This window comes from Rousettus aegyptiacus, unplaced genomic scaffold (genome assembly GCF_014176215.1).
Source record: "Rousettus aegyptiacus isolate mRouAeg1 unplaced genomic scaffold, mRouAeg1.p scaffold_m13_p_10, whole genome shotgun sequence".
Lineage (NCBI taxonomy): Eukaryota > Metazoa > Chordata > Mammalia > Chiroptera > Pteropodidae > Rousettus > Rousettus aegyptiacus.
The window spans coordinates 82,752,764-82,780,491 of NW_023416285.1; the positions used below are offsets into that span (position 1 = coordinate 82,752,764).

The following is a 27,728-nucleotide window of genomic DNA, read 5'->3' on the forward strand; positions in this document are numbered from 1 at the left end:
GTGGCGACGGGGTGACATCACAGCCCGCGGGCGGCGTGGGCGGAGCCTTACTTTGAACTCAGTTGGCGGGAGTTGCGGCTGGAAAAGGGATTTTGGCGGCTGCGGCAGGCTTCAGTCTGGGCTGACCTGCAATGGAGGCCCCTGATGGGAGCGAGAAGGAAAGTGGGAGAGACGCGGTGGCAGGGGAGTGTGTGGACAGAATCTTGGTGCCAAAACCTCCCTCCATTGAAGAATTCACTATTGTGAAGCCCATCAGCCGTGGCGCCTTCGGGAAGGTTTATCTGGGGCAGAAAAGCGGGAAGTTGTATGCGGTGAAGGTAAGAAGTTAGGGAGTAAAGCAAGAGAAAGAGTCCAGCCCTATGGCCCTTCTTCCTGCCCCCTGAATTGTGCATGTTCCAGGGCCCTGCGAGCTGATTTCTCACTTGGGGTGACATTAGCGTGAGCAAGTCGGGATGTCTCTCCTCTGCCCCACCCTTCACTACGCGAATGTTTGGGAAATACCAGAACTTCTGAATCCTTTTTGCTGATTTGACCTTTACCGGGATTAAGTAAGAAACTTCAAATTTGAACCAGTTATTTTCCAAATCATGTTTTATTTTTTTCGATTTGATATAGATTAATTTCTGACCTACTATAACCAAAAGATCTCATTAAACAGCCTCATTTTTTCTCCTCAAACCTTCCATTATAAAACTAGAATGTACTTCTATTTAAAGACTAAACCGAAATATGTCCTAAATCCATCCTTTATCCTTGCAGTAGTGTATAACATTCCTACAAGAACTTCCAATGTATTGAAGCTATTCAGGCCCCTCTTGATTATCCATCCCCGTAGTTTCCAATGATTCACATTTCTGTACAGAGTAAACTTGATAAAAGGAAGAAGCCTGCAGTTTGAGTAACTGGAGACAGTTTCAACTTTCCTTTGGACATTGCTATGTGAGCAAATGTGTAGCAGGCACCTCCAAATTGTATTTGCCTAACCTTGACCAGTCCTCTCCACCTAACTGCCTAAACTCTGAACCTCCTATATTCCTTCTCCACTTAATACCACCACCATCATTCTGGTCATTCAGACTAGAAACCTGCGTCATTTTAACTTCCTTCTACTTCATCTGAATGTCCTGTCTCTTGAGTCTTATAAATTCTGTCGTATTCATGCTTCTTACCTCGTCGATCCATTCCCAAGTCTGCCCAAGTACAGCCCTTCATATTTTCTCCCTCTAATTCTTTACTGTCTTTTGACTTTAAGAGTAGCAGAACAGAATTATTTTCCTACTAATAATTAGGGCAGTCTGGGAGCATTTGTTTACCTTTTCCTCCTCAAAAAGGATGTGATACTTTTGACACTGATATCAAGATAAGCAATTCTCTGATGAAGAAACTTCTGTTTGTGTTTTAATCATATTAGCTGTTTTTCTGGCAAAGCTTTCTGATGGCAATGTGAGGTCCAAGTGACATCTGTATGTTTTCTCTCTGGTTGTTTTGTGATGGTAGCTTTGAACCCTTAGAAGACTTTGTAATAAAAAATAAAATGAATGTCTTTTATCATATTATCTACTGTAGGTTGTCAAAAAAGCAGACATGATCAACAAAAATATGACTCATCAGGTACAAGCTGAGAGAGACGCACTGGCACTAAGCAAAAGTCCTTTTATTGTCCATTTGTACTATTCACTGCAGTCAGCAAACAATGTCTACTTGGTGAGTAACCAATTTTACATTTTTTTCTTCATTCAGCAGTCACTGAACTCAGTGACTTAAAACTGTAGTCTCTGAATTCAGAGTACCTGGGTTTGCATTCCAGCTGTTGCACTAACTTTATGACCTCGGCCAAGTGACCTTACCTGTCCTATTAGTCAGGGTTCTTCAGAGAAAAGGAACTAATAGGGTGGGGTTGCGGGGGGCAATGTGTATAGAGAGGGGGATTTATTTTAAGGAATTGCCCTACACAATCGTGGGTGCTGACCAGTATGAAATCAGCAGTTTGGTTGGCAGGCTATAAACCTGGGAAGGAGTTGGTGTTGTTGCTGCAATCAAAAAGCAGTGTAGACTCAGAATTCCCTCTTCTTGGCAGCAGTGGAGGTGGGGGTGATGGCTGCATAGTGAAAGACAACACCTAAATTTTTTTTAATCTTAAGGCCATCAATTGATTGGATGAGGCCCACCAACATTTTGGAGGATAATCACCTATTATTCAAAGTCTTACCGATTTAAATGTAATCTCGTCTAAAAATACCTTCACAGCAACATTTAGATTAGTATTTCACCAAATAATCCGAGTACCATGGCTTAGTCAAGTTAACACATAAAATTAACTTCAGTCATACATCGTTCGTTTTGGTTGACATTAGACTACATATACCACAGTGGTCCCATAAAATTTTAATGGAGCTGAAAAATTCCTGTCACTTCACAACATCCTAATGTCATAGTGCAACACATTACTCACATTTGTGGTGATGCTAGTGTAAACAAAGGTACTGTGCTGCCAGTAATAAAAATATTGTACATATAATAACATACAGTACATAATACTTGACAGTGATAATGAACAGCTATGTTACTTGTTTATGTATTTGCTGTGCTCTACTCTTGTATCATTATGTTAAAGCGTACTCTTTCTACTTATAAAAAAGAATGTTTGCTATATAACAGTATGCTGTGTTATGCTAGCAGCACTCTCGTGCATCCTGTGTTTACCACATCTCTTGCCTGCATCATCTTCTCTTATGCTTTATTTAATCTCATGTTTTTTTGTGCCTATTGTAGCCTAGGAACAATAGACTATACCCTGTAGCCTAGGTGTGTAGTATCTATACCATCTAGGTTTGTATGAGGATACTCAGTGATGTTTGCATAACGATGCATTTCTCGGAATATATTCCCATCATCAAATGGCACATGGCTGTATTACACCTCAGTATCCTTTTCTGCATAATGAGATATAATAGTATCTACCTCAGAAGTTGTTATGAAATTTCAGTAGGTGAATGTAAAGCATGCAGAACAGTGTCTGGCACATAGTGCTAAAAATATTTGGTAAGAAAAGGACATATGTCGAAATATAAAGTTTGGTGTATAATAAAGAAAGATATGAGGATATGGTGGACTTTGAGAGCTGCTTGCTTTTCATTTAAAGCAGCTACTTACACTATTCTAATGAATTGGAGGGGAAGAGGCAGAAGAGGTAAGAATGGCAGGTAGTTTTACTGCAAATTCCAGAGGTTCTGACTTAAGAGGTGATCTGTGGGTTAAATACTTGATAACTCCAGTAGCTTCTGTTTACTATGTCCAAGTGGTTTCTGTGAATGACTGTGTCTTTAAGATTTAGATTTTAGACCAGGAATTTATGTGTTTATCTACAGAAGGCTCGTTCCTTTAATGATTTGATTGCCTTTAAGAGTGGAAACCTTTTATCCTTGATATGCTAAATCTTTTTTGCATCTCTGGATCATAATTGTATGACACTTCAACTTTCTGCTATTCCAAAAGCTTGAGATTGAACATGACCTTCAGCTTCAAGCTATAGCCTTAAAAATTCAGGCTAGGTTATAAAAATAGAATCTAATCTAAAACTCTTGGTATCTGATGGTTAAATCCATTTCTAATCTTCGAGCAAATATGTGAATATATTTAGACTGTTAAATGTGGTTGCAAAGGTTTAATGGGAAGGCAAAAAAACTTTCAAAAGTAAAAAGTTTATTTAGGACCCTTTTAGCATTAGGACTAATTCAGGAGAGATAATAATTTTTTATAAACCAAAATTTAATGAATACATGAAATGTGATCATATTGTAAATACTATTCTTCTGCCTGTTTTTTCCACTTAGTGGTGACCTAATCCTTTTTAATGACTATAGAATTGCATACATTTATTTATGAATTCCATAATTTCTTTAACAAACATACTACTATTGGTTAGTTGGTTTGGGTTTTTTTTCTGTTTGTGTTTTTTGGTTTTTACAGTTCTAAACAACATTCCAATGAATACCTTAGCATGGATTGCAGTACCTGGTTTTAATGACCTTCTTTGTGGGAAACAAGACTTGGTAATATTGGGAGAAAAGATTTTGGAGTAAAGATCCAAATTTGTATTGCAATTTGCCCTCAGAGAAAGATTAAAGACAGCCTTTTAAGAGACCACTAAGTTCTGAGAAAGCATGAGTTGGGGGGTCTCTTTTTTAGGATGATTCACTTTTTGAGTGAGTCAAAAAATGTATATAGTAGCGGTAAGAAGATGAAAACCAAATTCTGTAAGAATAATTGACTTTCATATTTTAAGCCAATGGTTGGCAAACCATGGCCCCTAGACCAAATCTGACCCACTGTTTTTGTACAGGCTATGAGCTAAGAATAGTTGTTACATTTTAAATGTTGGAACAAAATGAAAAGAACAGTATTTTGTGATATGTGAAAATTATATGAAATTTGAATGTCAGCGAATAAGTAAAGTTTTATTGAAATACAACCACCTGTTGTTTACATTATTATCTATGGCCGCTGTCATGTTGCAACATAGACCATATGACCAACAAAGCCTAAAATATTTACTATGTGGCTCTTTACATAAAAAGAAAAGACTATTATTGTATGTCATTTCCACAGAAGGTAGGAAACTATTTGATCTTCTGATTCTTGCTGGACTCTCTAATGCTTTTACCACATACTATTTTATATGCAGTGTGTGTACCTTCTCCAATGCCATGACTGGTTGTGGCATCAGTCAATACTTAGCCCTTTGGCAGCCAGAGGTTTCCACAAGCCTGGTCTAACAGTTGTGGTTGAAAGTTTCAGTTGACCTGCTTAACTTAGTACCTTTTTTTTTTTTTCCAACACTGTGGCCTAGAGTTGGTGGAATAAGTAAACAGCTATAACATTTTTTATTTCCTAGTCCTGGAATTAGAAAGGAGACCATATCTTGTCTATAAACTTCATCACTGTTTTAGATCCTTGACACTCAAAGTATGGTCCACAGACAAGCAATGTCAGCGTCATTTGAGCGCTAATTAGAAGCGCAGAATCTCAAGCGCCACTCCAAATCTACTGACTCAGAATCTGAATTTTAACAAGATTCCCCAGGCACATTAAGGTGTACAAAGTCCTGGTTTAGACAAAACAAAAGATTTCCTAGAAATGAGAAACTGCTTTGAAGCAAAGAAATAAAGTATCACTAAACTTAGCCACAATAATAAAAAATAATTGACAGCTGCCTTTCGGGTACTATGCTAGGTGGTACAAGGAACAAAAATATGAAAATGTTTATTATTATGCTAACACCGAAACAACTGGATTTGATTTAGGATTTCCTTGCAGTTCTTTTTTCCTTGGGACATGCTGTCGAGTTCTGTTTTTTGAAGTCACTTGAAATAATTCTTTGCGTAGTTATAAAACTTGATGTACAGCTAAGTTTATTTGTTCCCCTTTCATATCAGAGAGTTCCACTGAAAAGGAGAATCCATAAAAGTATTAGAAGAAAACTGATCTAGATATTTTTATAATCATATAATAGTACAGGACTTACTAAGTACAACATAAAACTTACTTAAAATTTTAAAACATGTGACACAAAATACCATATACATAGTCAAATGACATGTTTGGAGAAAATATTTATTGCCCAGAAGACAGACAAAGGGACTGATTTTACTTCTATGTAAACAGAGTTTACAGATCAGTAAGAAAGGATAAATACCCCAGCCAAAGAGTAGAAGTAGTTCACAGAAGACATATTAAAGGTCAAGAACAATGTGTAAAGATTCCAGATATCCCTAAAAGTGAATAAAGTAAACATTTAAACAAGTCTATCTTTTCTTCCTTAGATTGACAAAGATAAAAAGTATTGATAGTCACTGTTGATAAGGATGTAAGAAAGTAAGCATTCTCATGAGCTCGAATACAGTATTTCTCTACTCAGTTTTCTACTACTGAATTACAAACTCTTTAAGTGTGGTGACTATATTTTATTTATGCTTATATTCCCAGTACTAGAACAGAATGTAGCACAGATTTTGTGCTTAATAAATGGTGTAATGATTGATCTCGTTAACAAATACTGACTGATCTCAGTGTACCAGGGAAACAAAATAAGAAATGACCTCGTTTTATTAAGTTCTTAATAGGCACTATTTTATAGCTTAAAACTATAGAAAATTTTGAGAATAATGACTAGTACATGTAGACGGAATAATAGAGCTTTGCAACCACATACCAATAATGGAATCATCTGTAGTTATGTGACACTAAAATTATTATTGAAAGTTTGTTGGGAAACAGGTTATTTATATAGTTTCACAGAAATCAATAATCCCCCCAGATTATTTATTAATTACAAGTTGGGCGGAGTTCTTCAATTGAGAAATCTGAAAGTCACCACTTTAACTAAGTGACCAAAGTTAACATTACCAGGAATGGAACACACTGATATTAGTTGGGTATTTTTCTGGTGGGAATCACTGAGAAGGACTCAACCTTGCTAATATCATGTTCCTACCAAAAATGCATGACCTGAATTAAATCATGAAGAAATAATCAGCTGTCATGAAAAATTGCCACCCTAGCACCCCTAATAAAGCTAAAAACTATTTCAGGTTAAAGAATTCTAAAGAGACATGACAACTAAATCCTGTGCATGATCCTGGCTTGGGCATAGGGTATGAGGAGAGAAGCTATCAGGGGCAGTATTGAGATAATCAGAATACAGACTATACTTTAGATTAGGGGTCCCCAACCCCGAGCCGTGGACCAGTACTGGCCCGTGGCCTGTTACGAATGTGGCCACACAGCAGGTAAGCGACGAGAGAGCCAGCTTCATCAGTATTTGCAGCTGCTCCCCAGTGCTAGCATCTCTGAAGACCTCAGCTCCACCTCAGATCATCAGGCATTAGATTCTCATAGGAGCACCATTCTCTGATGCCAAAAAAGTTGGGGACCACTGTATTAGATAATAGCATTATGTTAGTGTTAAATTCTCTGGATTATATTATGCCATAGTTATACGAGAATGTCCTTGTTAGGAGATATATCATGAAGAATTTAGTGGTGACAAGTCATGATGTCTTCAACTTTATTCTTGAATTATTCAGCAAAAATTTAAAAGTTTTATATTAGTACCAATCGCTAATATTGCCATATATTTTTTTAAACAGTTTAGTCTGAACAAAAATACATGCATATAAGATATTTATGTTAATTATGTAATAATTGTCATCTTGCTATGTTTATTATGTAATATTATGTTAGTGATTGACATAAATATTTATACATGCGGGGAAGAAGAAAGCAGATATAATAAAATGCTAACAATGCATGAATCTAGATGAAGAGTATATGGGAAGTCTGTTGTTCTTACATCATTTTTGTAAGTCTGAATTTTTGTTCAGACTAAACAGTTTATATTTAACAAGCTATATGGCAACATGACCAAACTGGGTATTTACGGGTACTGGGTGGTACCAAGAAAATGTCTTTTGTACAGAACCATGCTAAAAATATGTAACTGTGACGCTCAAAGTATATATATTTTAATGTTATCATATTGGTTTTATTTTGCAACATTTATATTCCTTTTTGATAGGTAATGGAATATCTTATTGGTGGAGATGTCAAGTCTCTCCTACATATATATGGTTATTTTGATGAAGAGATGGCTGTGAAATATATTTCCGAAGTAGCATTGGCTCTAGACTACCTTCATAGACATGGAATTATCCACAGGTAAAGACTGATTTTTCCATAGACTATTACTTAAAAACACAAATAATAAAATTAGGTATTAAATATTTGTAAAACCACTTGCCCATATACCTAGGTTGTCTAAAGTTTGGTAAATTCTATCAATTCTTCTTCCATCTCCTTGTGTTTTTTAAATATATTGCTTTGATCATGAGTATACACCATTTTATTGTGAAGAATTTTGAATCTTTTCTACTCCTTTACCATAATACAAAAGTGCTACATTTTATAACTGGCTGATTTACAGTGTTTCGTTCTGTGCAAAGAAAGGCAGGTTATGTGTCTCTGCTCTAAAAAGGCTTAGTGTTAACCTCCTTGAAAGAGGCGAATAGGATTTTGACCTGGCTTGAGGTTTATTTTATCTAATAAGGTCTATTTCTTTTAATGGAATATCTAATGAATAAAGTGGAGAATAATCATTAAATCAGTTAACTTTCTTGTAGATTTAGTTATACAAAAGATAGTTTGCTTTTTAGAGTTATTATTTGCAGTTTCAGAGCCACCAATGAGTGCCTTGTTTTAGAGAAAAATAAGGTTTGATTCTTCTGTAACTTTCTCTTTTTTTTCTCAGTGATTCTAACATCAACACCAGCTCTTTTTCAGTTATCTGCTGTTTATCTTTTGTATGTGCAGGGATTTGAAACCAGACAACATGCTTATTTCTAATGAAGGTCATATTAAACTAACAGATTTTGGCCTTTCTAAAGTTACTTTGAATAGAGGTAAGAAAAATAACAGGTAAGTACTTTTTTTAAAACTCCAACAAATTTTAGACACTACATTTCATTAACTTATACTGGGGTTTTGTTGTTGTTGTTGTTGTTGTTATTAGTTTATAATGAATGAAATTTAATGATTATTTGTTTTAAAATAGACTAGCAAGGTCTGATGGTACCTTTTCTTTTGATTAAAGATGAAAACTGAGAATGATTATTTTTAAATTCTCAAAGGTCCTTGAAGGTCTTCAAAGAGGAACTCACAATTTCTGTTCTTTGGACTTTTTATCCTTACTGAAACTAGTTCTGACCAATTAAAAATCAGTAAAATGATTATAACATGATAAACAATTAATACCTAAAGAACTTATTCCAATATACGTGGCCACCACCGACACCTTGGTAAACACGGGGCAAAGAAAATGAACACACAATTCACACACATACATATAGGGTTGTGTTAAATGCACTAGTAGTAATGAAATAAATGCTAATTTAAAAAATAATACATGAATCATTTTATACTATTCAGCTAGCAGAAAATAACATATTGCTTTATCAGTATTAGGTATAAATGAAATTTGTTAAGTTCAACCTTTCAGTCTGTCTTTTAAAAAGTTGTATCACATACAGTGGATTACTTCCCTTACCATTTTTGATATCTAAAGAAAATAGTACAATATCATGCGTGAATGTTGAATTATTTTACAGTTTTAAGTACTGAAACCTGATAAATTCTATGTCAGTTTCTGTCTTGACCTGTAGTTGCACGTGTTAAAGTGAAGGGTCCATAATTTATATTAATTCCTTAAATAGATTCTGATATTGAAATTTAATTGATGTTTTATTATCTTAATTCCTTTCTTAGTTTTTCTCACCATGTTCTTTTCTAATATTTGATTTACCAAGAATTATTTTGCTGCCAGTTAGATAACACTCTTGTTTAGTGATTGAATGTTCTCTAAAAAGCTAAGACTTTGTTTTGGGTCATTACACTGTGTTCTATTCATTCCAGAGCAAGGCTCTGTTTTATCAAACTTTAATGATTTCACTTTCTTGCTTAGTTTTTTATGTTTACTCTATGGCATCTGGCTTTTATAGGTATGTTTGTCTTATACAAGCCAATTTGTAGGTAATTTAATAATGTAGAAAGAGGGCCAAAGTTCAAAACAGATGATTAAAGAATTTTATATACTTTGCTTTCCATATGTAGATATCAATATGATGGATATCCTTACAACACCATCAATGGCTAAACCCAGACAAGATTATTCAAGAACCCCAGGCCAAGTATTATCTCTCATCAGTTCTTTGGGATTTGTAAGTACTTGATTAGAAAAAACTCACATAACATGTCCTTTCATGATTAACATTTAAAATTTAAAATCCTTTTCCTTTTTTAAAAAATGATCAAAATGAATTTAAATATCAAGCATGTTTAGATACTTTTACAGTTTATCTACTTATGTGGTATGACCGTCTACGTATGCACTTAGGTGGTGTTTTTGTGAAGATATTAGCATTTGTATTTTTCTTTCTCTTTTTAATAGCATCCACCAGTTGCAGAAAAAAATCAAGACTCTACAAATATTCTTTCAACTCATGTATCTGAAACATCACAGCTTTCTCAAGGACTAATTTGTCCTATGTCTATAGATCAAAAGGATGCTACTCCTTATTTTAGCAGACTAAAATCATGTGAGTATAAAAGAAAAGGAAGTTTATTTATCGTATCAATTTAATGATTTTAAAATGCAAATATTCGAATCGTCTGTTGCATTTCTGTATTTCATTATGTAGACACCATTTCTGACAGGCGTTGCAGATCTTTATGTCAACAGAACCAAGTGTCTACCTAATGAGATATTCGTCAATTAGCTATAATATTAGGATGATCATTGGATAGATTTTACTATACTGTGTCTATAGAAATCTTACATTGAGAAGAAATTGTAAAATTATTTCCAAAATATTCTAAACAAAATTGTCAAAGCAAAGAGATAAAGTAGTGCCCAATAAAAGACAAAAGCAGATAGTGGAAGAGAAGAGTGGGACATTCGTATGGCTCTTAACTTCACCCTTTATAGCTTAGCAAGAGTAGACAATTTATTTCTCTGTACTCACATTATCCTTCTTGGGAATGTAAATAATGGTCCTTTGAAGGGTGATTTAGTGTTGGTTGTTTTCACAGATGTTACCTCACTTTAAATTTGGTCCTCAGCAAATCTGTGCATATCTAGACACGTGTGTGTGTGTGTGTGTGTGTGTGTGTGTGTGTGTACATACACATATATATAGTATTCTTTTACAAATGAGAAAACTAATATTTGAAAATGCTTATTTGCCACACTAGTAAATGGGTAAGCCAAGTCATGATTGCATATACAATTTTCTGCCACCTTACCCTTTACTTCAAATTCAGTGAATATTGTTTCATCTGGCAAAATCCACTGTGAAAATCAAAATGGCTGAACTATATGTGTGTGTATGTATATGTGTGTATGGCTTTGATAAACAAACTTAAAATATGGGATGTGCAGGTGTTATAGCCTTATGCTTAAGGAAAAATAATTGCATCTCCCTTAGTCATTCATTAATCTAGGCAAAATTAGATAGGTGCAAAGCATGTGCTGGTCACTTCAGTGGATATCAAGACGAGTAACAGAGGTCCTTGTCTCAGAAGAACTCGTAATTTCGTGGTGATTACAGGTATAAAGGGATAACAATCCTATAAAATAAATGCCACAGGAGGAATACTTTGATGTAACACAGAAAGTGACAGATGCTAATGGGGAAAATCAGGAATGGTTCTAAATAAAGATATAGCAACAGCCAAGCGGGACCCAGAAAGAAAAACAGGACCTTAATAGCTGCAATTATAGTGGGAAAAGACATTTCATATAGGAGCACCAGCATGAGCAAAGGCATGGACATGTGGAAGTATGTTCCATCTTCAAACCATGGAGACTCAGTGTATTATGTAAGAATGGTTTGCGCAATGCAAAAGAAAGCTTAGCAGGTAAATAGGGAAGGATCAAGTGTTATTACAGGGAGCCTAGAATTTAAGCTTTAGAAAAAGGGAAGCCTTCAAAAGTTCCAAAGTAGAGAATGGTCTGATCACATCAGTGATCCAGAAAGAACTTATTAGCAGATATACAGTATGTACATAGCATTAGATTAGGCACAAGTTCCCACCATACAGGGAAAGACATCTGAGCAGTTTAGTCAAATATCAATGCAAGTATCCAGCAAGTTTCAGAAATTCTATTAAGAGAATTTATATACCTGAAAGAAAGTTGCTTTAGATGGACTTTGAAATTCTCCTTCCAGTTTTAAAGTTCTAAGAGCTATTAATTCAAAAAACTATAAGACTAAGAATTTACTTGGAATTAAAGTTATGTTCACCGAATATCAGGAAAGGAAAACAAGATATATGTATCTTTTAATATAAGTGTAAAATCTTTATTTTTTTATATATTATTAACTTTAATATCTGTTGTCTAAAAGCATGATTGTTTGTTGTGTCTAATTATAAGTTCAGGAGCAATAATTTTTAGCATTGTTATGTGATAGAGGAACATGTATCATGTAGATAGTGCTGCTTTCCTTCACTGGCTCACTCTTAGCCAATTTACCATTATTTATTTGTTTTATCTAGTGATATTTTTAAAATCTCTTATGGAAAAAAATAAATAAATAAAATTAAAAAATTAAAAAATCCCTTATGGATTGTGTATAATTGACACTTGTAAGCACGTAAATCTCATTGAAATAAAGCTATAATTTTAATTAAATACAAATCGAACTGGGTAAATTAAGTCATATTCCAGCCTTGTATCACATCTGGATATAACACATCAATAACACTCCTTTATCAAGAAGAGTGTCACATTGGATAATGGATATTCAAATGGATTTCCTCCTAACTATAAATTAGTTCTCTTATCATGATTTTTACTTTATGAATGTTGAACGGTATTTTTTTTTAACTTTCAGAGCAGTACTAGTATACCAAAAACACCTGAAACCATCTTCATAGATTGGATAATGTTTACACAAATAGTTCTGACATGCAGTACTTAATATTTTGCCTAATTATCTGTAAAGATTCAGGCTCAGTGAGAAACCAAGAAAGATATGATATAAGCTTCAGTATTTTCTCTTCCCTACAGGTGTTGAAACAGTTGCCCCCAACCCCAGAATGCCTGTGAAGTGTTTAACTCCTAATCTACTGCAGTCTAGGAAAAGGCTGGCTACATCAAGTACCAGTAGTCAGTCCCACACCTTTGTGTCCAGTGTGGAATCTGAAAGCCACAGCAGTCCCCAATGGGAGAAGGATTGCCAGGTTAGAGTGAAATTTATCTTAACCCAAACCAATTATATATGTGGAATTAATGGTAAAAACACTTTTTACCTTCTCATATAAATTCTGTTTGGAAATGAATGGCATTCTCCACTTTCTTAATATATTCTGTCAAATTCTTGTGAAATATTTCATTTCTCTACCATTGAATTATACATTTGAAACTTATTGGATTTTGTTAATGTCACCATAATAAATCTTAAAAATTAAAAAATTATAGATATTTCGTTTCTCATTTAAATGTGAAATTATTCTTGCTCTATATATGAGATTCCAAATTTTTAAATTTTGCTGTAAATTGATAAGTGTGTTTGACTTCTAGGCAACTAAATAGACTTCTTTTTTGTTTGTTTGTGTTTTAATCCCTACCGTGACACAGACATTAGCTTGTTGAGTTTTTCGACCTATATCTTATTTTAAAATTCATAACTACCTCCTTCTATACTGTTTTCTGCCAGTTTCTCATTTAATGGAATGGTCATTCTTCTGCATTAGAAATAACTTTTAGACCCCAAAGGTAATATAGGTGTGCCTGTAAGAGTATCCACTCTAAGACTGCTAAGTAGATGAATATACTTAAAGCTACATTACTTAATTTATATATTCTGTTTTGCTCTATTTTAATGCCATTAAAGCTAATAAATATTAAAGTTGAGAGGAACTAGAAGTTTAAATTATAATAAAGTTTCCTTCATAAAATGCCAGTAAAATAATATGATATTAGAATAATTGTAATGAACAAAGAATAAACCTTCCATTTAATAAAATAATTTGTATAGTATTTGTTTTTATTCCTAGTCATATATATGATTTCCTTCATTGTTGTTCGATATTTGCATTTAAGGAACAAGGTCAAATTGTTTTTAGTTAAGACAAGGTTTCTCAATTTGTTTTTCCCTTCTCTTCTTATAGGCTACTCTATAAGTAATATATATATGCTACAGGATAAACCATATTTACATTCCTAGTAGTAGTACTTCATTTCTTTTCTATTCAGGAAAGCATATTATATATAATTTCAACTATACACAGCTTTGCCATCTTCTTCCTGCTTCTGCATCCCTGAGGAATATAATGATGGGATTATAATAGTCCTTCTCCATAGGAGAGAAAAGGGACCCCTGATAAACCCTGTGCTAATCCACAGATGCATCATTTTCTGTGCTTGAGTTACAGTTCAGGAATTTTCTTTGGTTCATGACTCAGTACTCCTTGTTATGGAGTAAGTTAATAAGATTTGATTTTCACATGTCAAAAATAGGCATTATTAGTTACTGAAGATTCCTTCTAATTCAGTAATCTTGTGAAAGTCCTGAGTACCATGTACCAGTTTGCAGTATTTGGCACAAGCTCTGATCACCCAAGAGCGCCTGCTCAGAGCTGGAATTTGAAGTTTTCAGGAAAAGCATTTTGTTATCATTGTATCATAAATTCAACTTATTGACAATGGATTTTAATTCTTGTTATTTTTGGTTTTTAATTATAAATTACCACTAATTTAGCTTCATCCTTCTCGGCTTCGTTTTATTATACTTGTATAATAAAGTGATACATGTTCATATTAATAATATTTTGGTCTATAATTTTCCATTAACTACATTTATATCAAACCTGCACATTTTGCTATTGCAAAGAAGATATGTATATAATGTAGCCTTAATCCCAAATTTGCCTAAATATGTTGCCTATTGTTGCCTGTTAAGTTGTTCTATTTAAATAACATGTAATACACTATCAAATGAGTATTATAGAATAATAGATTTACATTTTAGACCAATGTTTCACTCAAAATAATGTGTATAGTCTATGGCCATGCCACCTTGAACATGCCCAATCCCATCTGATCTCAGAAGCTAAGCAGGGGCAGGCTTGGTTAGTAGTTGGATGGGAGACCACTAGGAAGACCAGATGCTGTAGGCGTAAAAATAAATAAATAAATAATATGTATGAATGTATACTGTAATAATTTATATTGTTTTTTAATTTTCTGTTATCATTGTTCTTTTGTTCCATTGGAAAGTGGGAATAGGTAGCATAATAGCTTATGGGTCATTTGTTTCACCTAGGTGGACAGAGGTTTAAAAGGTTAAAGAATCTCAGCTTCATACAATTAATAAAAGGTTCTTCCTTCTCCTTAGGAAAGTGACGATGCATTGGGCTCTCCAATGATGAGTTGGAATACAACTGAAAAGCCTTTTTGTACAAAATCTACAAATGCCATCGAGACCAAAAGTTTCAGTAGAAAGGATCTCGAATTAGCCCTTTCTCCCATTCAGAACAGCAGTGCCATTCCTGCCACTGGAAGCTCTTGTGTAAACCTTGCTAAAAAATGCTGTTCTGGAGAAGTTTCTTGGAAAGCAAACAAACTGGATATAAATAATATTAACATGGCCAGTGACACAAGACAGTCTGGTTTTCATCAGGCAAATCAGTGGGCTTTGAATTCTGGTGATATGATTCAAGAGCACCTTGAGAAAAGAAGTGTTAAGAGAAATTTTGAGTTAGTTGACTCGAGTCCTTGTCAGGAAGTTAAACAGAATAAAAAATGTTGTATAAAATATAAGCATAGTATTGAAACGAGAGATTGTTATGCAAATCCAAGTACAGGCTTAACGACCGAAGTCCAGGACCTTAAGCTCTCGGTGTACAGAAGTCAGCAAAATGACTGTGCCAATAAGGAGAACAGGGTGGATTCTTTTACTGATGAACAACAAACACCAGAAAAATCGCCTATCCCAATGATAGCAAAAAACCTTATGTGTGAGCTGGATGAAGATTCTGACAAGAATAATAAGGACAACCTAAGTTCTAGTTTCCTGTGTTCCGATGATGACAGAGCTTGTAAAAGTATTCATATGGACTCTGACTCATCTTTTCCTGGAATTTCTATAATGGAAAGTTCATTGGAAAGGCAGTCCTTAGATCCAGACAAAAGCATCAAAGAATCTTCTTTTGAAGAATTAAATACTGAAGACCTCACTGTCCCACCCAGCTGCCAAGAAAATACTTTGCCAGAAGGTGATGAGAATACTGCTGTCCAAGACACTAACCAAAAAATGTTAGCTCCTTCGTCAGAGGTGTCGAAAACATTAACCTTCTCTAAAAGAAATGCCGTCGCTTTTCGAAGTTTTAACAGTCATATTAATGTATCCAATAACTCAGAACCATCCAAAATGAGTATTACTTTAGATGCAATGGATGTTTCATGTGTTTATAGTGGTTCATATCCCATGGCGGTAACCCCTACTCAGAAAGGAAGATCCTGTATGCCATGTCAGGTATGTCATTACTTTTTAACACTTTGTTCTTTGGATTTTAGAAAAATAGACTATGGAAGCCAGGCTCTTGCCTCTCTAGCTAGACTATAAGATATTAAGCATACAGTTTTGTTTTACTTGTCGGGAATCTTTGGACTGTTGGAAGTTTTAATGCGGAAAGGTAACGCTGGTAGTAATGTTTATTATTCTTAACTACAATGCCTCCTTCATTTGTACTGCTCTATGTACTTTCACATATTTATAATGACATATTTTCACTTGATCCCAGAAACTCTGTGAGTTATAAAATTAAAGTCCACTCACCATCTTCTAAGAATATATTTATATGATCTCTTTCTTTATAGAAAAAAGTTGAAAAAAATGTATATTTCAAATCTTTTTTTTTTCTTAACTCTTTATCTTCCCCCCCCCCTTTGGAGAGACATCATAATATAAAGAAATGTAAACCCCGAATTTAGAGTTACAAGAATTGGGTGTTCTGTTCAGAATTCACAGAGGGACTTAGAGGTCCCTTACCCATAGCGCCTCTGTTTCCCATCTGTCTGTAGAATACAATACCTACCCTGCTGGTCTCACAGAGTCCTTATGAAACAACAGAATATCTTAAAAACTTAAATGCCAATTAGCACAAGAAGTTATTTACAATTCTGTCTTATGTATTAGCCAAATAATTCAGTCATTTGTTAGCTACAGCCTCCCTTAGTGCATGTTCTTCAGTTTGTATTAATCCATGTGATCAAGAAATTTTTCTTGTGGATTTGGAAAAATCCACAAGATTTCCTTCTTGTATATCCAAACATTATTGAATGAATTGGTGTTACCCAAGCTATTGCATTTCATTAGATATCACTACTTTTCATAAGTATAATCTGTTATGAGTCCATTTTCAAAACTGATCAAGGATTCGAATGTGTCTTTCGTACCCAGTAGCCTAGCTTTTTTATTTTGGCATTCCTGTTCACTGCAAAAGGAATTAAGATATTCATTGTCTCTTAAACTCTTTTTAAACTGGCAGACCCCAAATCAGGCCAGATCAGGGACTCCATATCGAACTCCAAAGAGTGTAAGAAGAGGCGCGGCCCTAGTGGATGGCGGGCGAATCCTGGGAACCCCTGACTACCTCGCACCTGAGCTGTTATTAGGCAGGGCCCATGGTAAGGCATTTGTGTCTTGAGTTTTTGAAGTATTATCTATCATTCATTTTCCTTTGAGGTGAAATTGTTTTGAATTTCTTTGTTACTTGGATTACCTAAAGTAAAACAAAATGAACTTATGCAATACTCTTTCCTCATATGTGGCATTTATTACAGGAAAAGACATGCAGCCATTGGTTATTTGCTTCTGGTGCAGTCTCAGTGATCTAGACAAACCCCACCTTCCACCCCCTGGTTAACTTTGCTCGAAATGTCTTCCCAGGTCTGTTAGAGTTTTGGCTCAAAAATACAAAGTCGGGCCTAAACTTCCATTCAGTCTGGAGAAGCCTGTTCTTGTTTAGAGCTTATACCCTCACTAGACGGGGTAAGACAGAAATGAACAATCCTTCCAAATGCAACATAAAAATAAAGGGATGACATTTTCACTTATCTTTTTTTCCCTTTTGCTCTTGGAAAAATTTTCCCTTTCTACATTCCTAAATGAACTATATTCGTTTCCTGGAGCTGCTGTAACAGAGTACCACGAACTAGGTGATTAAAAACAGAAATTTATGGCCTGACAGTTCTGAAGGCTAGCAGTCTAGAGTCAAGGTGTTGACAGGACCACACTCCCTCTGAAACCTGCTTCTTAACTTCTGGTGGTTTGCTGGCAATCTTTGGCGTTCCTTGATGCGTCACTCTAATCTTCCCACATCATATGGTGTTTCCTCTGTGACTATGGCCACATGGCTGTGTTCTTATAAGGACTCACCAGTCATATTGGATCAGGGGCCACACTACTCCAATGTGACCTCATCTTAATCTAAGTACATCTGCAAGGATATTTCCAAATGTCATCTGCAGAGGACCTCAGGGTTAGGACTTCAATCTAGCTTTTTTTCAGGGTGACATAATTCAACCCACGACATGAATCCCTTCTTCTACATCTTGCTATTTATACCCTTTTCCTTGAGCTCCTTTGGTGATCAGCTGGCTCGTTTTCCCTGCCTCACCACTAACACCTTCTGTTTTTATTTCTTTGCTGGCTTTTTTCTTTAGTCAGAAAATAATTTTCCACCCTTATCTTCCCCTCACCACCTAACTTCTCAAAGGTTTCCTCCTTTCTTTGCCTGATTATTTTTGTTTTGGCAATCTGATTGTTATCCCTGCTATTTAACTGAAACTTTTCATTAACAATCAGCAGTCAAATTTACCAGCCTCTTCTCAGTCTCATTCCTCTTCCCTCTATTTCTACTCCCCAGTTCTGTCCTTTCCTCTTGTAAATGTGGAAGTTCTTCAAGTTCTTTACCCTTTTTCCCTGAACGTACTCCCTGTTAATCTTATCAGTCCCATAGCTTCTGTTAGTCCCTCTGTGTTGATGTTTCCTGAATAGCTGTCTCCAGTCCTGATTCTCACTGGACAGCAGATGCAGGGCCAAAGTATTCTACTGGTCTTTCAAATGCTACCTATGAAAACTAGACTTGTTATCTAGCTTGCTCTTCTTATCTCCCCTATTTCAATTTCCTTTTTACCATCTTTGTGGTGACACAGACATTGTCCCTACAGTTAGGCATTTAAATCTGGTTAATTATATCTCCGCATGATTTCTCCTTACCTTTGCCACTGTCTTTGCCTCATCTTTCCCTTTCATTAGTTTAATAACTTTCTTTCCGGTCTCCTCAACTTCATTCTATTGTCTGTAATCATTACCACCAGATTTTTCCTCTTAAAATATAACATGGTCTGTGCAACTTCCTTCCTTGAAAGGTGGCTCCTTAAAATCCAGATTATTGATCATGGCATTTGAAGCTCCAAGCTCTCATAGTATCCACATATCTCAGAATATCTCTTTATAGTCCTTATGTTCCTATTCTCCTTCATAGACATGTTTTTTTCCAAGTTTTCTTTATTTTGCATTGGTTTAGAAAAGCCAGTCCCCAGTCATCTTCCTGTCAAGTTTCTTCTCATTGGTTCAAATGTCACCTCTTTCATAATGCTCCCCTTGATTAGTTATGGAGAATTACTTATTCACTACTATCTCACTTAATTAGAAACTGTTTACAACTTATGTCATCCTATCTATATAATAATTAGTTATTATATGTTTCCACTACAAGAGTTTAAGAAGCTAGCGTCAGAGGTTTCCTTCTCGATGGCACTCCAGGAGAATTCCTGGCAGCCCCGGGAACCCTGGTGCATAAGCTCCATAGTGTTGAAAGTGGACACACTGAATACTCCCCTTTCTTTATTAGCCAAAGCAACTAAGCTCCTCTGGGCACTCGACCGATTTTTGTATAGTCCCCTTTTGCCAAGTCACAGATTTGCTAGCCCATTTCTTACATTATAGTTTATATTTTCTCTAACATAGGATACAATATGAAAGTAAGCATGAAATAGAAAGATTTACTTTATAAGATCTTGCCACTATTTCAGTGGGACATTTAGTGACCTCAGCTATCTAGTGATATATTTTAAATTTTTTTCTATAAAAGTATTTTGATAAATCATTTTTAAAACAATAATACAAACAATTTATTTTTTTTTAAAAAAAGAGGATTTTATTAATTTGACCTCAATAGCAAGGCAAGTAAAAACTAAAATAAATGAATGAGACTACATCAAACTAAAAAGCTTCTGCTCAGCAAAAGAAATCGTCAACAAGGTAAAGAGAGAACCATCCAAATGGGAAAATATATTTGCAAGCAACACCTCCAATAAGGGCCTAATATCCAAAATATACAAAGAACTCATATGATACAATAGCAACAAAAAAGCAAATGATCCAATCAAAAATGGGAAGTGGACCTGAACAGACACTTCTCCCAAGAAGACATACAAATGGCCAACAGATATATGAAAAGATGCTCAACATCGCTAGCTATTAGGGAAATGCAAATCAAAACCACAATGAGATACCATCTCACACCTGTTAGAATAGCTATAATCTACAGGACAAGTAATAACAAATCCTGGAGAGGATGCAGAGAAAAAGGAGCCCTCATGTACTGCTGGTGGGACTGCAAATTGGTACAGTGACTATGGAAAACAGTATGGAGGTTCCTCAAAAAACTGAGAATTGATCTACTATATGATCCAGCAATCCTTCTGAGTATTTACCTGAAAGACTTGAAAACCCATATCCCAAAAGATATTTGCACACCAATGTTCATAGCAGCATTATTCACAGTGGCCAGGACATGGAAGCAACCGAAGTATCCTATGATAGATGATTGGATAAAGAAGCCACGGTACATATATACATATATACAATGGAATATTACTCAGCCATAAGATGAGATGAAATACTGCCATTTGAGGCAATATTGATAGAACGAGATAATCATGCTAAGCGAAATAAGCCAGATAGAAAAAGTTGAAAATCACATGATATCACTTACAAAATAAAGAAGATGAAAAAAGCTTTGAAGATTTATATACAATTCTGAGATTAAGATAAGTTAGCAATTATATTCTAAAAGCAATAAATGAGCAGGACAATCAAACAGAGATTCATGGACATGGACTATAGACTAGTGGTTTCCAGAGGACTATAGACTAGTGGTTACTAGTGGGATGGGAGTGGAGGGAGAAGGTAGACAGGGTAAAGGGGGTCAAATATAGGGGGTTTTGGGGAGGGCGAAGTGGGTAAAAGGGATCAAATATATGGCAGCTGAAAGAAACTGGACTTTGGTAAACACAATAGAATATACAGATGTCAAATGATAACGTACACCTGAAAATTATATAATTGTATTAACCAATGTTACCTCAATAAACTTAATTTTTTTTAAAAAAAATCCCCATTCTCTACCTATTCTCTCAGATCCCAGGCCCCAGGGGCAGTCATTTCAACTTCCTTCATATCTCGTACGTAGCCCTGTATTTCCTAACATCATGCTGACACACAGCTAGGACTCCTCCAATTCCTCCATGATCTTACCCAACTCAGCTGAGTGGACTTAGAACTCTGGCCTGAGTTTCCCTTAGCTTCCTATGTGTATTTTTGTTTCAGTACATTGTGTTAAAATTATCTATATTGTCTCTCACAGAGTAGGCTGTTTTCTCCTTGGGAAAAGCTCTTTTTCTTATTCATTTTTATATCCCTTATATCTGGTACAATATCTGATATTTAGTTAAATGAATGATGTGAGAATGAACTTGTAATTTTAATACAGTGTGCCTAACTATTGTTTTCTTACATGCAGGATTTCTGACTTTGGGTGAGTGAGCTTCTCTACAAAGTAATATGGCAAAGCACATTAAACTGAACAGTCAAAGTATAACTAGATCACATTGCATAAAAAAGTTTTTTCTCTTTTCAGTTCATTTACAAAATACAAATATGAACTGTCTTCTGTCTTCTGAGCAGGAAGACATCCAGAGAGGTTGGTCTTCTCTGTGAAAACAAATGTAGGCATGCAGGCATTTTTTTATGACTTTCAAATGTTGCAGAGTGAAGATACATAGGCTTTTTATTGCAACTGAACAAATAGGCCTGATAAGAATATTAAAATTAGCAGCTACAAAAGGGCTTGAATTTTCTAACCCATTTAATTCCATTATTATTAGAAAATAGAAAGGTATAAACAGTGTCAATATACAAACTAAGAAGTGGGTTTTGGATTAGAAAGCCAGTAATGCAAAACAAATTTGTTCTGTTTCTCTGGCTAATATAATTGCTACAATTTATCACAATATGTGATCTTATTAGACTTTGACTGGCTTATATGGGTATGTTAAGACATATCCATGGAGGAATCATATGTTTTTGACATGAGTACATTTTGGCTGAGCCGGGGAAAGGGTCATTATTTTTAACCTACATAAAATAAATAAAATGCATATGTTTTTCTGATTTCCCCCTACTTTTCTGTTGTTTGGTTATATTATCTAATCCATTGGAATAATTCTTTCTCAGTGCTGCTTAAAAGGTGTACTAACTGAGGTGATTTTTTTTTTTATAGTGATTACTACAGAAATAGAAGCCTGTGGACTATTCGCATTTTGTGTTCTTGGGGAAAATGGGATTATGGGGCTTGCAGGTTAAAAGGCACTCTATATGCATGGGTTTATTTTTCCTAATAGCAGATTCCACAATGCTTTCCTACTTGTTTTAAAATGGAATGAATGGTGGCAGTTGCTTAATCACAATAATGAATTTTGTGAAATTGAATTTAAAGAGTAATTTCCAAGCAAATTTAGCACTAGACTAGAATCCCTATTCTAAATTTATATTGATGGTAACTATTTTTGGACCGAAGTTAACTTTATTCATAGACAGAACTAAACAAAACTATAAACTAGATTATAAGGTCATATTTAACCCTTTAAAACATCTTTGTATATAAATAACAATTTCAATGAAGGTACTGTTTAGAAATCAGTTTTAATTATTTATTAAGACTTACCTCCTCAAGCCATGTTTTAAGTGAATATTCTTTGTCAGTTTATTGCTCCATGATCTTAAAAGGAATAAAGTTAATTAAAACACTCAGTAAGACTTTCCTTAATTACCAAGCTATTTCTCCATTTAGTGTTAATGTTGCTGTCTCATCTCATAGCTTTGTGAAACAACTGGGCTATGGAGTCATCTAAACATTATTGTTTCCCAATTTGAAATTGAGAAGTACTCTATTTTAGAGAATAATCTTTAGATTAAATGCATTCTCTGGCTTTTTTTAGGATTTAGAATAAATAAGTATCCAGTATATCAGAGGTTATTAATAAATGACCAAAGATAGCTTTAACATTTTTTTAGCTAGCTCTGTTAATTGCTAATTTAAACTTCTTGAAACAGAGAAGGAAAGTAATTGTCATATTGTCTAAATGAAGGTAATCTGGCTTTTTGTGCCTTATGAAGCTAGAAGAAAGTCTTAAGGAATGAGTGTGCCCAAATATACATGTTTTAATGTTTTAGCTGGTCAAACATTTGTAGAAAGTGCTTGCAAGTTCAGCTACTTCCTTTAAATTCCAGGTCCTGCGGTAGACTGGTGGGCACTTGGAGTTTGCTTGTTTGAGTTTCTAACCGGAATTCCCCCTTTTAATGATGAAACACCACAACAAGTATTCCAGAATATTCTGAAAAGAGGTGATTCTTTTTCTCCTATTAAGATAGGTTCATTTATCTCTATGTATCATTTTGAGCAATGATCAATAAGTTTATTTGTATTTCTAGATATCCCTTGGCCCGAAGGTGAAGAAAAGTTATCTGACAATGCTCAAAGTGCAGTGGAAATACTTTTAACCCTTGATGATACAAAGAGAGCTGGAATGAAAGGTAATGTTTTGTATTAATAAAGTCTTTTACCCTTGGATAGTTTCAGGTGGTGAATGCTAATAATGATAGATTCTAGTACAATACTACAGATGACCTGACTGCTAAATTGGTTTAAAAAGAACTTGTTTATTTTTGCCATCTAAAGATCCATTGATATATTTGTCCTTATTCTACATTAAAATTGAATGTGGTCAGGTTGTGACACTCATTGAATTTTATTAATCTCAAGCGGGTACCTGAAACAGTCTTGTCAGTGTCTTTGGTTTATCAGAGCCCGATAAAGTTCACCATAAACAATTATAGAAAATATTTTTCTATCAAAACTTCAGTTCTGTAATTTCTTACTACTCATTTCCAACACCATTATTGATTGACAAATGTATCAGGTGCCAGGTTGCCTCAAATAAGACAAATTCGGTGCGTTGTGACGCATTCAATGAATAGTTTTTCTACTGCAGGGGGCATGTTAAACTTCAGTTTTGAAACTCTTGTAAATCTCAATTATTGGCTGCCTTGAAATCCTTTTTGTAACAAGGTGTATAGAGAGACAAATCAGCATTATGTCTGAAAATGTATTTCCATGTGAAGAAGGGTATGTTTACAAAAATGAGCTTTAGTAATCTAATCTATCATTTACATCAGCTTCTACGTGTTTGTTCTAACAAGATCAATAGTTTATTTATTTAACAAATCTGTAGAGTGACTTCTAGGTGCCAGGCAGTGTTGTTATGGGCACTGGAGGTACCCTACAGATGAACCAAACTAATACTCGAGTGCTAGATTTACATTCTAGTGATAAGACAGCAAATAAAACCATAACATAATGCCATCCAGTTGTAAATACTATGAAGAAAGGTGCCAGGATGCAGAGATAATGATACAGAGAAAGATTATGAGAGGATAAAAATGATGGCAGATTTTTTTTCAGATGGAGTGGTCAGGAAGACTTATGTGAAGAGTAGAATTTGACAGTAAATTGAGGGTGCAGACATTTGACAACTCAGCTCTAAAAATTCCTTTAGAGCAAATGTTCTCAGTTAGGGTGATTTTGCTCTCCAAAGGACATTTGGTATAGTTTAAAGACATTTTTGGTTGTCACAACTGTTTGGAACTTCTGTAGGAAGAGACCACAAAATCTGTTCAATATCCTACAGTACATAGGACTGTCCCCACAACGAAGAATTATCTGGTCCCAAACGTCAATTATGCTTAAGCTGAGAAACCACTGTTTAGAGAATGGCTGGAATGTACTGTGATTTGCACAGAATAAGTGGAGACAGAAGAAAAGCTACCAGTGACCTCAGATTTTTGTTTAATGAACAGTCTACAAACTGAAGCAGACAGTAGGTGTATTTTGCAGTTCAAAAACAGTTGCTTCAACAACTGTTGTTTAGTTACTGTTCAGTTAGATTAGGATTCCTTTTTGAAATCAGTCTAAATAAATAGTTATGTCGAGAGAGTCATAAAGCACCCCATCATGTCCAGATACCACAATTTAAGAGTTACTATGACAAGTAACTCGAAAGTATTTCAGATATTTATTTTGAACAATTAAAAGACAAATAAATTCTCTAAATGAAAATTGTTTTTGCTACTTTATACCTCTTTCTAACAGTCTTGCAGTTTAGGGAAAAAAGCAGTGTATAGATACATGGAGTTCCCAACCACCCTCCCCCAGTACAGACACAGTTCTTTCCCGTCTGTGTAGTGTTCTCCCAGTATTTTCCTTAAATTCGATCGCTGCTTTTAAAAAAACTGTTTACCACCTTAATTGTCACTTTTTTGTTGTTGTTGTTGACATCTTTACTGTTGCCTTACAAAATGAAGGGTTGAGGAGAGGGTAGGTTACGTCTAGCAACTAAATCATCAGAGTATGATCAAAAAAGCAAATTTCCATTTTAATAGGTAGAGGGAAATAGGGAAGATGAGATTTTGCAAAGGGAAGCAGTAAAGATTGCGGATATGACCATATTGCTAGATTGTTTGTGTGTTGTGAAAATGCAAGTCGGAGAAATCAAGGTAGTCAAAGAACCATGAAGAGAATGTGTCAGAAGTGTCATCAGTGGATATGTTGAAGCCACAATGAAGAATAAGGATGGAGCATAGGGAAGACAGCAAGAAAGAGGAGGATGAGCTTCTTATTGGAGTTACCTAGGGCAATAGATGGTGCTAAGGACTGCAGAGATATAAACATGTGGCAAGGACTTAGAATGAGAAATGGGGCATTAATCACGGAAGATGAGTGGTGTGTAAGCTGCACTGGGCAGTAGGAAGTAGTCCGAGCTCTCTGCTCTCATCAAGTGAGGGATTATATGAGAAGATAAACAGGCAGTGAAAAAGATAGGCTTCTGTTAAGGCAGATCATTCACTCACTCATTTGACAAACACAGACCAGGCACCAGTCATATACCAAGTGATATACAAAATGACACTGTGTGTGCCGTTGTGAAGTTATGTGGTTGAATAGAGAAACAGGCATTAAACAAATGTCTATGAAAGTGGCATGATAAAGTAGGCCAAGATATATGTGAGATGTTCTCGTCTTCGCTCCTGTAGAACAGTACTTGCTAAGCTAATAGTGTCATTATATTGTTTTGTTTTATATTTTTCCAAAGAGCTGAAGCATCATCCTCTCTTCAGTCACGTGGACTGGGACAATCAGCAGCATCAGACTATGCCTTTCATACCACAGCCAGAGGGCGAAACAGATACGTCCTATTTTGAAGCTAGGAATAATGCTCAGCACCTGACCGTATCTGGATTTAGTCTATAGCATATAAAATTTCTCTTTAATCTAATCTCGTCTTGTAAAATGAGCTAACATAGTTATATACTCCTTAATACTAGATTGATCTCAGGGTGGGGGAAAAAATCATTATTTTACTTGGATCTGTGAGCTTTTAATGTATGTTACAGCTTCCACAGAGGTAAAAGAATATAGTTGCTAACTTATTTTAATCTCAGAATTGTATATAAATCTTCAAAGCTTTTTTCATCTTATTTATTTTGTTACTGCATTTTATGAAAATAAATGCATCAATAAAACTAGAATGGCACGACCACTTTAGAGAAAGACGGAGCCTGGAGCCTTATTTCTTTCTCATCTGTTGACTTCGGTCCACCATTCAGTTTGGTGTTAAAATAATGCAATTATACAATTTTATTTTGATATAACTTTTCTTTGTTTATTATTGCCTGCAAAAGCTGTAGTGTCAAGGGCAGTCATTTAAGGCTGCATTTGTTACTTCAAAATGCAGCTGGAAAATTCCTTCACTCAGTAATGTAACTCCTTTGGGGAATGAGGAATAAACAAAGGGCCTCAGATTTTAGTTTACTTTCCTATGAAAACAGTTTTGCTGCTTTGACTACTTCTGATACTTTCTCTACAATACATGTTTGTGTAAAATAATACTGTAAAGCTTAGGTGTGATATACTGTAGCGATTTTAACAGCTTGTTCAATTTTAATTAAAAAAAACATGATGGTTTACATCTTAAAATAATTTGTTTTAAAATATATGCATCATTACCAGAGACAGCATGATCCTTTAAAATTTTTTACTTTTGTCTAATAGATATAATTGCAACAGACTTCAAATATCTTATCTGCCAACATCATTCTTTTAAACACACACACATACACACCAAGGTTCAGTTTTACAGGTCATATCTTAAGTTCATTGAGACTTTCAACATAATTACCCCCAAAAAAGCAAAGTTCAAATTTAAATGTATGGTACATAACTTTTCTGCTAGTCTATTATATACTGTAGTTCCTTTTGCACATTGGCTTTAGCTTTTTTACTTTCCATTACTATCGCAGTAAGAGCCCTGCTAATGTAGTTGAGAAAGATAATACAAGTGTAAAACTGTTACAGCGAAAGATACACCGTTATACTCAGTGCTATGTCATTGAATCCATGGTTTAATGGTTTTACTGAGCTTGTTTTAGTAATAACTGCTTAGACTTAATGCTCCTAATAGTCACCTCTTCTAGTAAAATATTCAAAATAAGTTGTTAAAACTTTGTTTAATATATATTACATCATTCTCTTAATTAGATAAAAGCATAGGATTATTTATTATCCTTTTATGGTATTCTCAAGTAATAGAAGGAAAGAACAATGGCCTTGGGATCAAGCACAAATGGTCTAAACCATTGCTGTGCCCCATTAAAAGACCTTGAACAGGTTAAACTCTGAGCTGCTGATTGTTCACCTGTATAGTG

At 34.9% G+C, this 27,728-nt stretch overlaps 1 protein-coding gene and 1 pseudogene across 2 annotated transcripts; both read left to right on the top strand.

Moving 5' to 3' along the window:
• The first annotated feature begins 115 nt into the window (after positions 1–115).
• Positions 116–26,990, top strand: MASTL (microtubule associated serine/threonine kinase like). Of its 2 annotated transcripts, XM_016131483.2 has the most exons (12): positions 116–317; positions 1,567–1,704; positions 7,577–7,716; positions 8,368–8,456; positions 9,664–9,770; positions 10,001–10,148; positions 12,623–12,795; positions 14,952–16,091; positions 17,107–17,245; positions 23,199–23,312; positions 23,400–23,501; positions 26,117–26,990. In XM_016131483.2, exons 1-12 carry the CDS (start codon positions 132–134, stop codon positions 26,272–26,274), a joined length of 2,634 nt encoding a protein of 877 aa, XP_015986969.2. In that variant the 5' UTR covers positions 116–131; the 3' UTR covers positions 26,275–26,990. The 2 variants fall into 2 exon arrangements, with proteins under 2 accessions (XP_015986969.2, XP_015986970.2); XM_016131484.2 differs by lacking the exon at positions 23,199–23,312 and having other exon boundaries at positions 132–317; positions 26,117–26,551.
• Positions 14,616–14,733, top strand: LOC118609271 (annotated as a pseudogene).
• Positions 26,991–27,728: the final 738 nt, after the last annotated feature.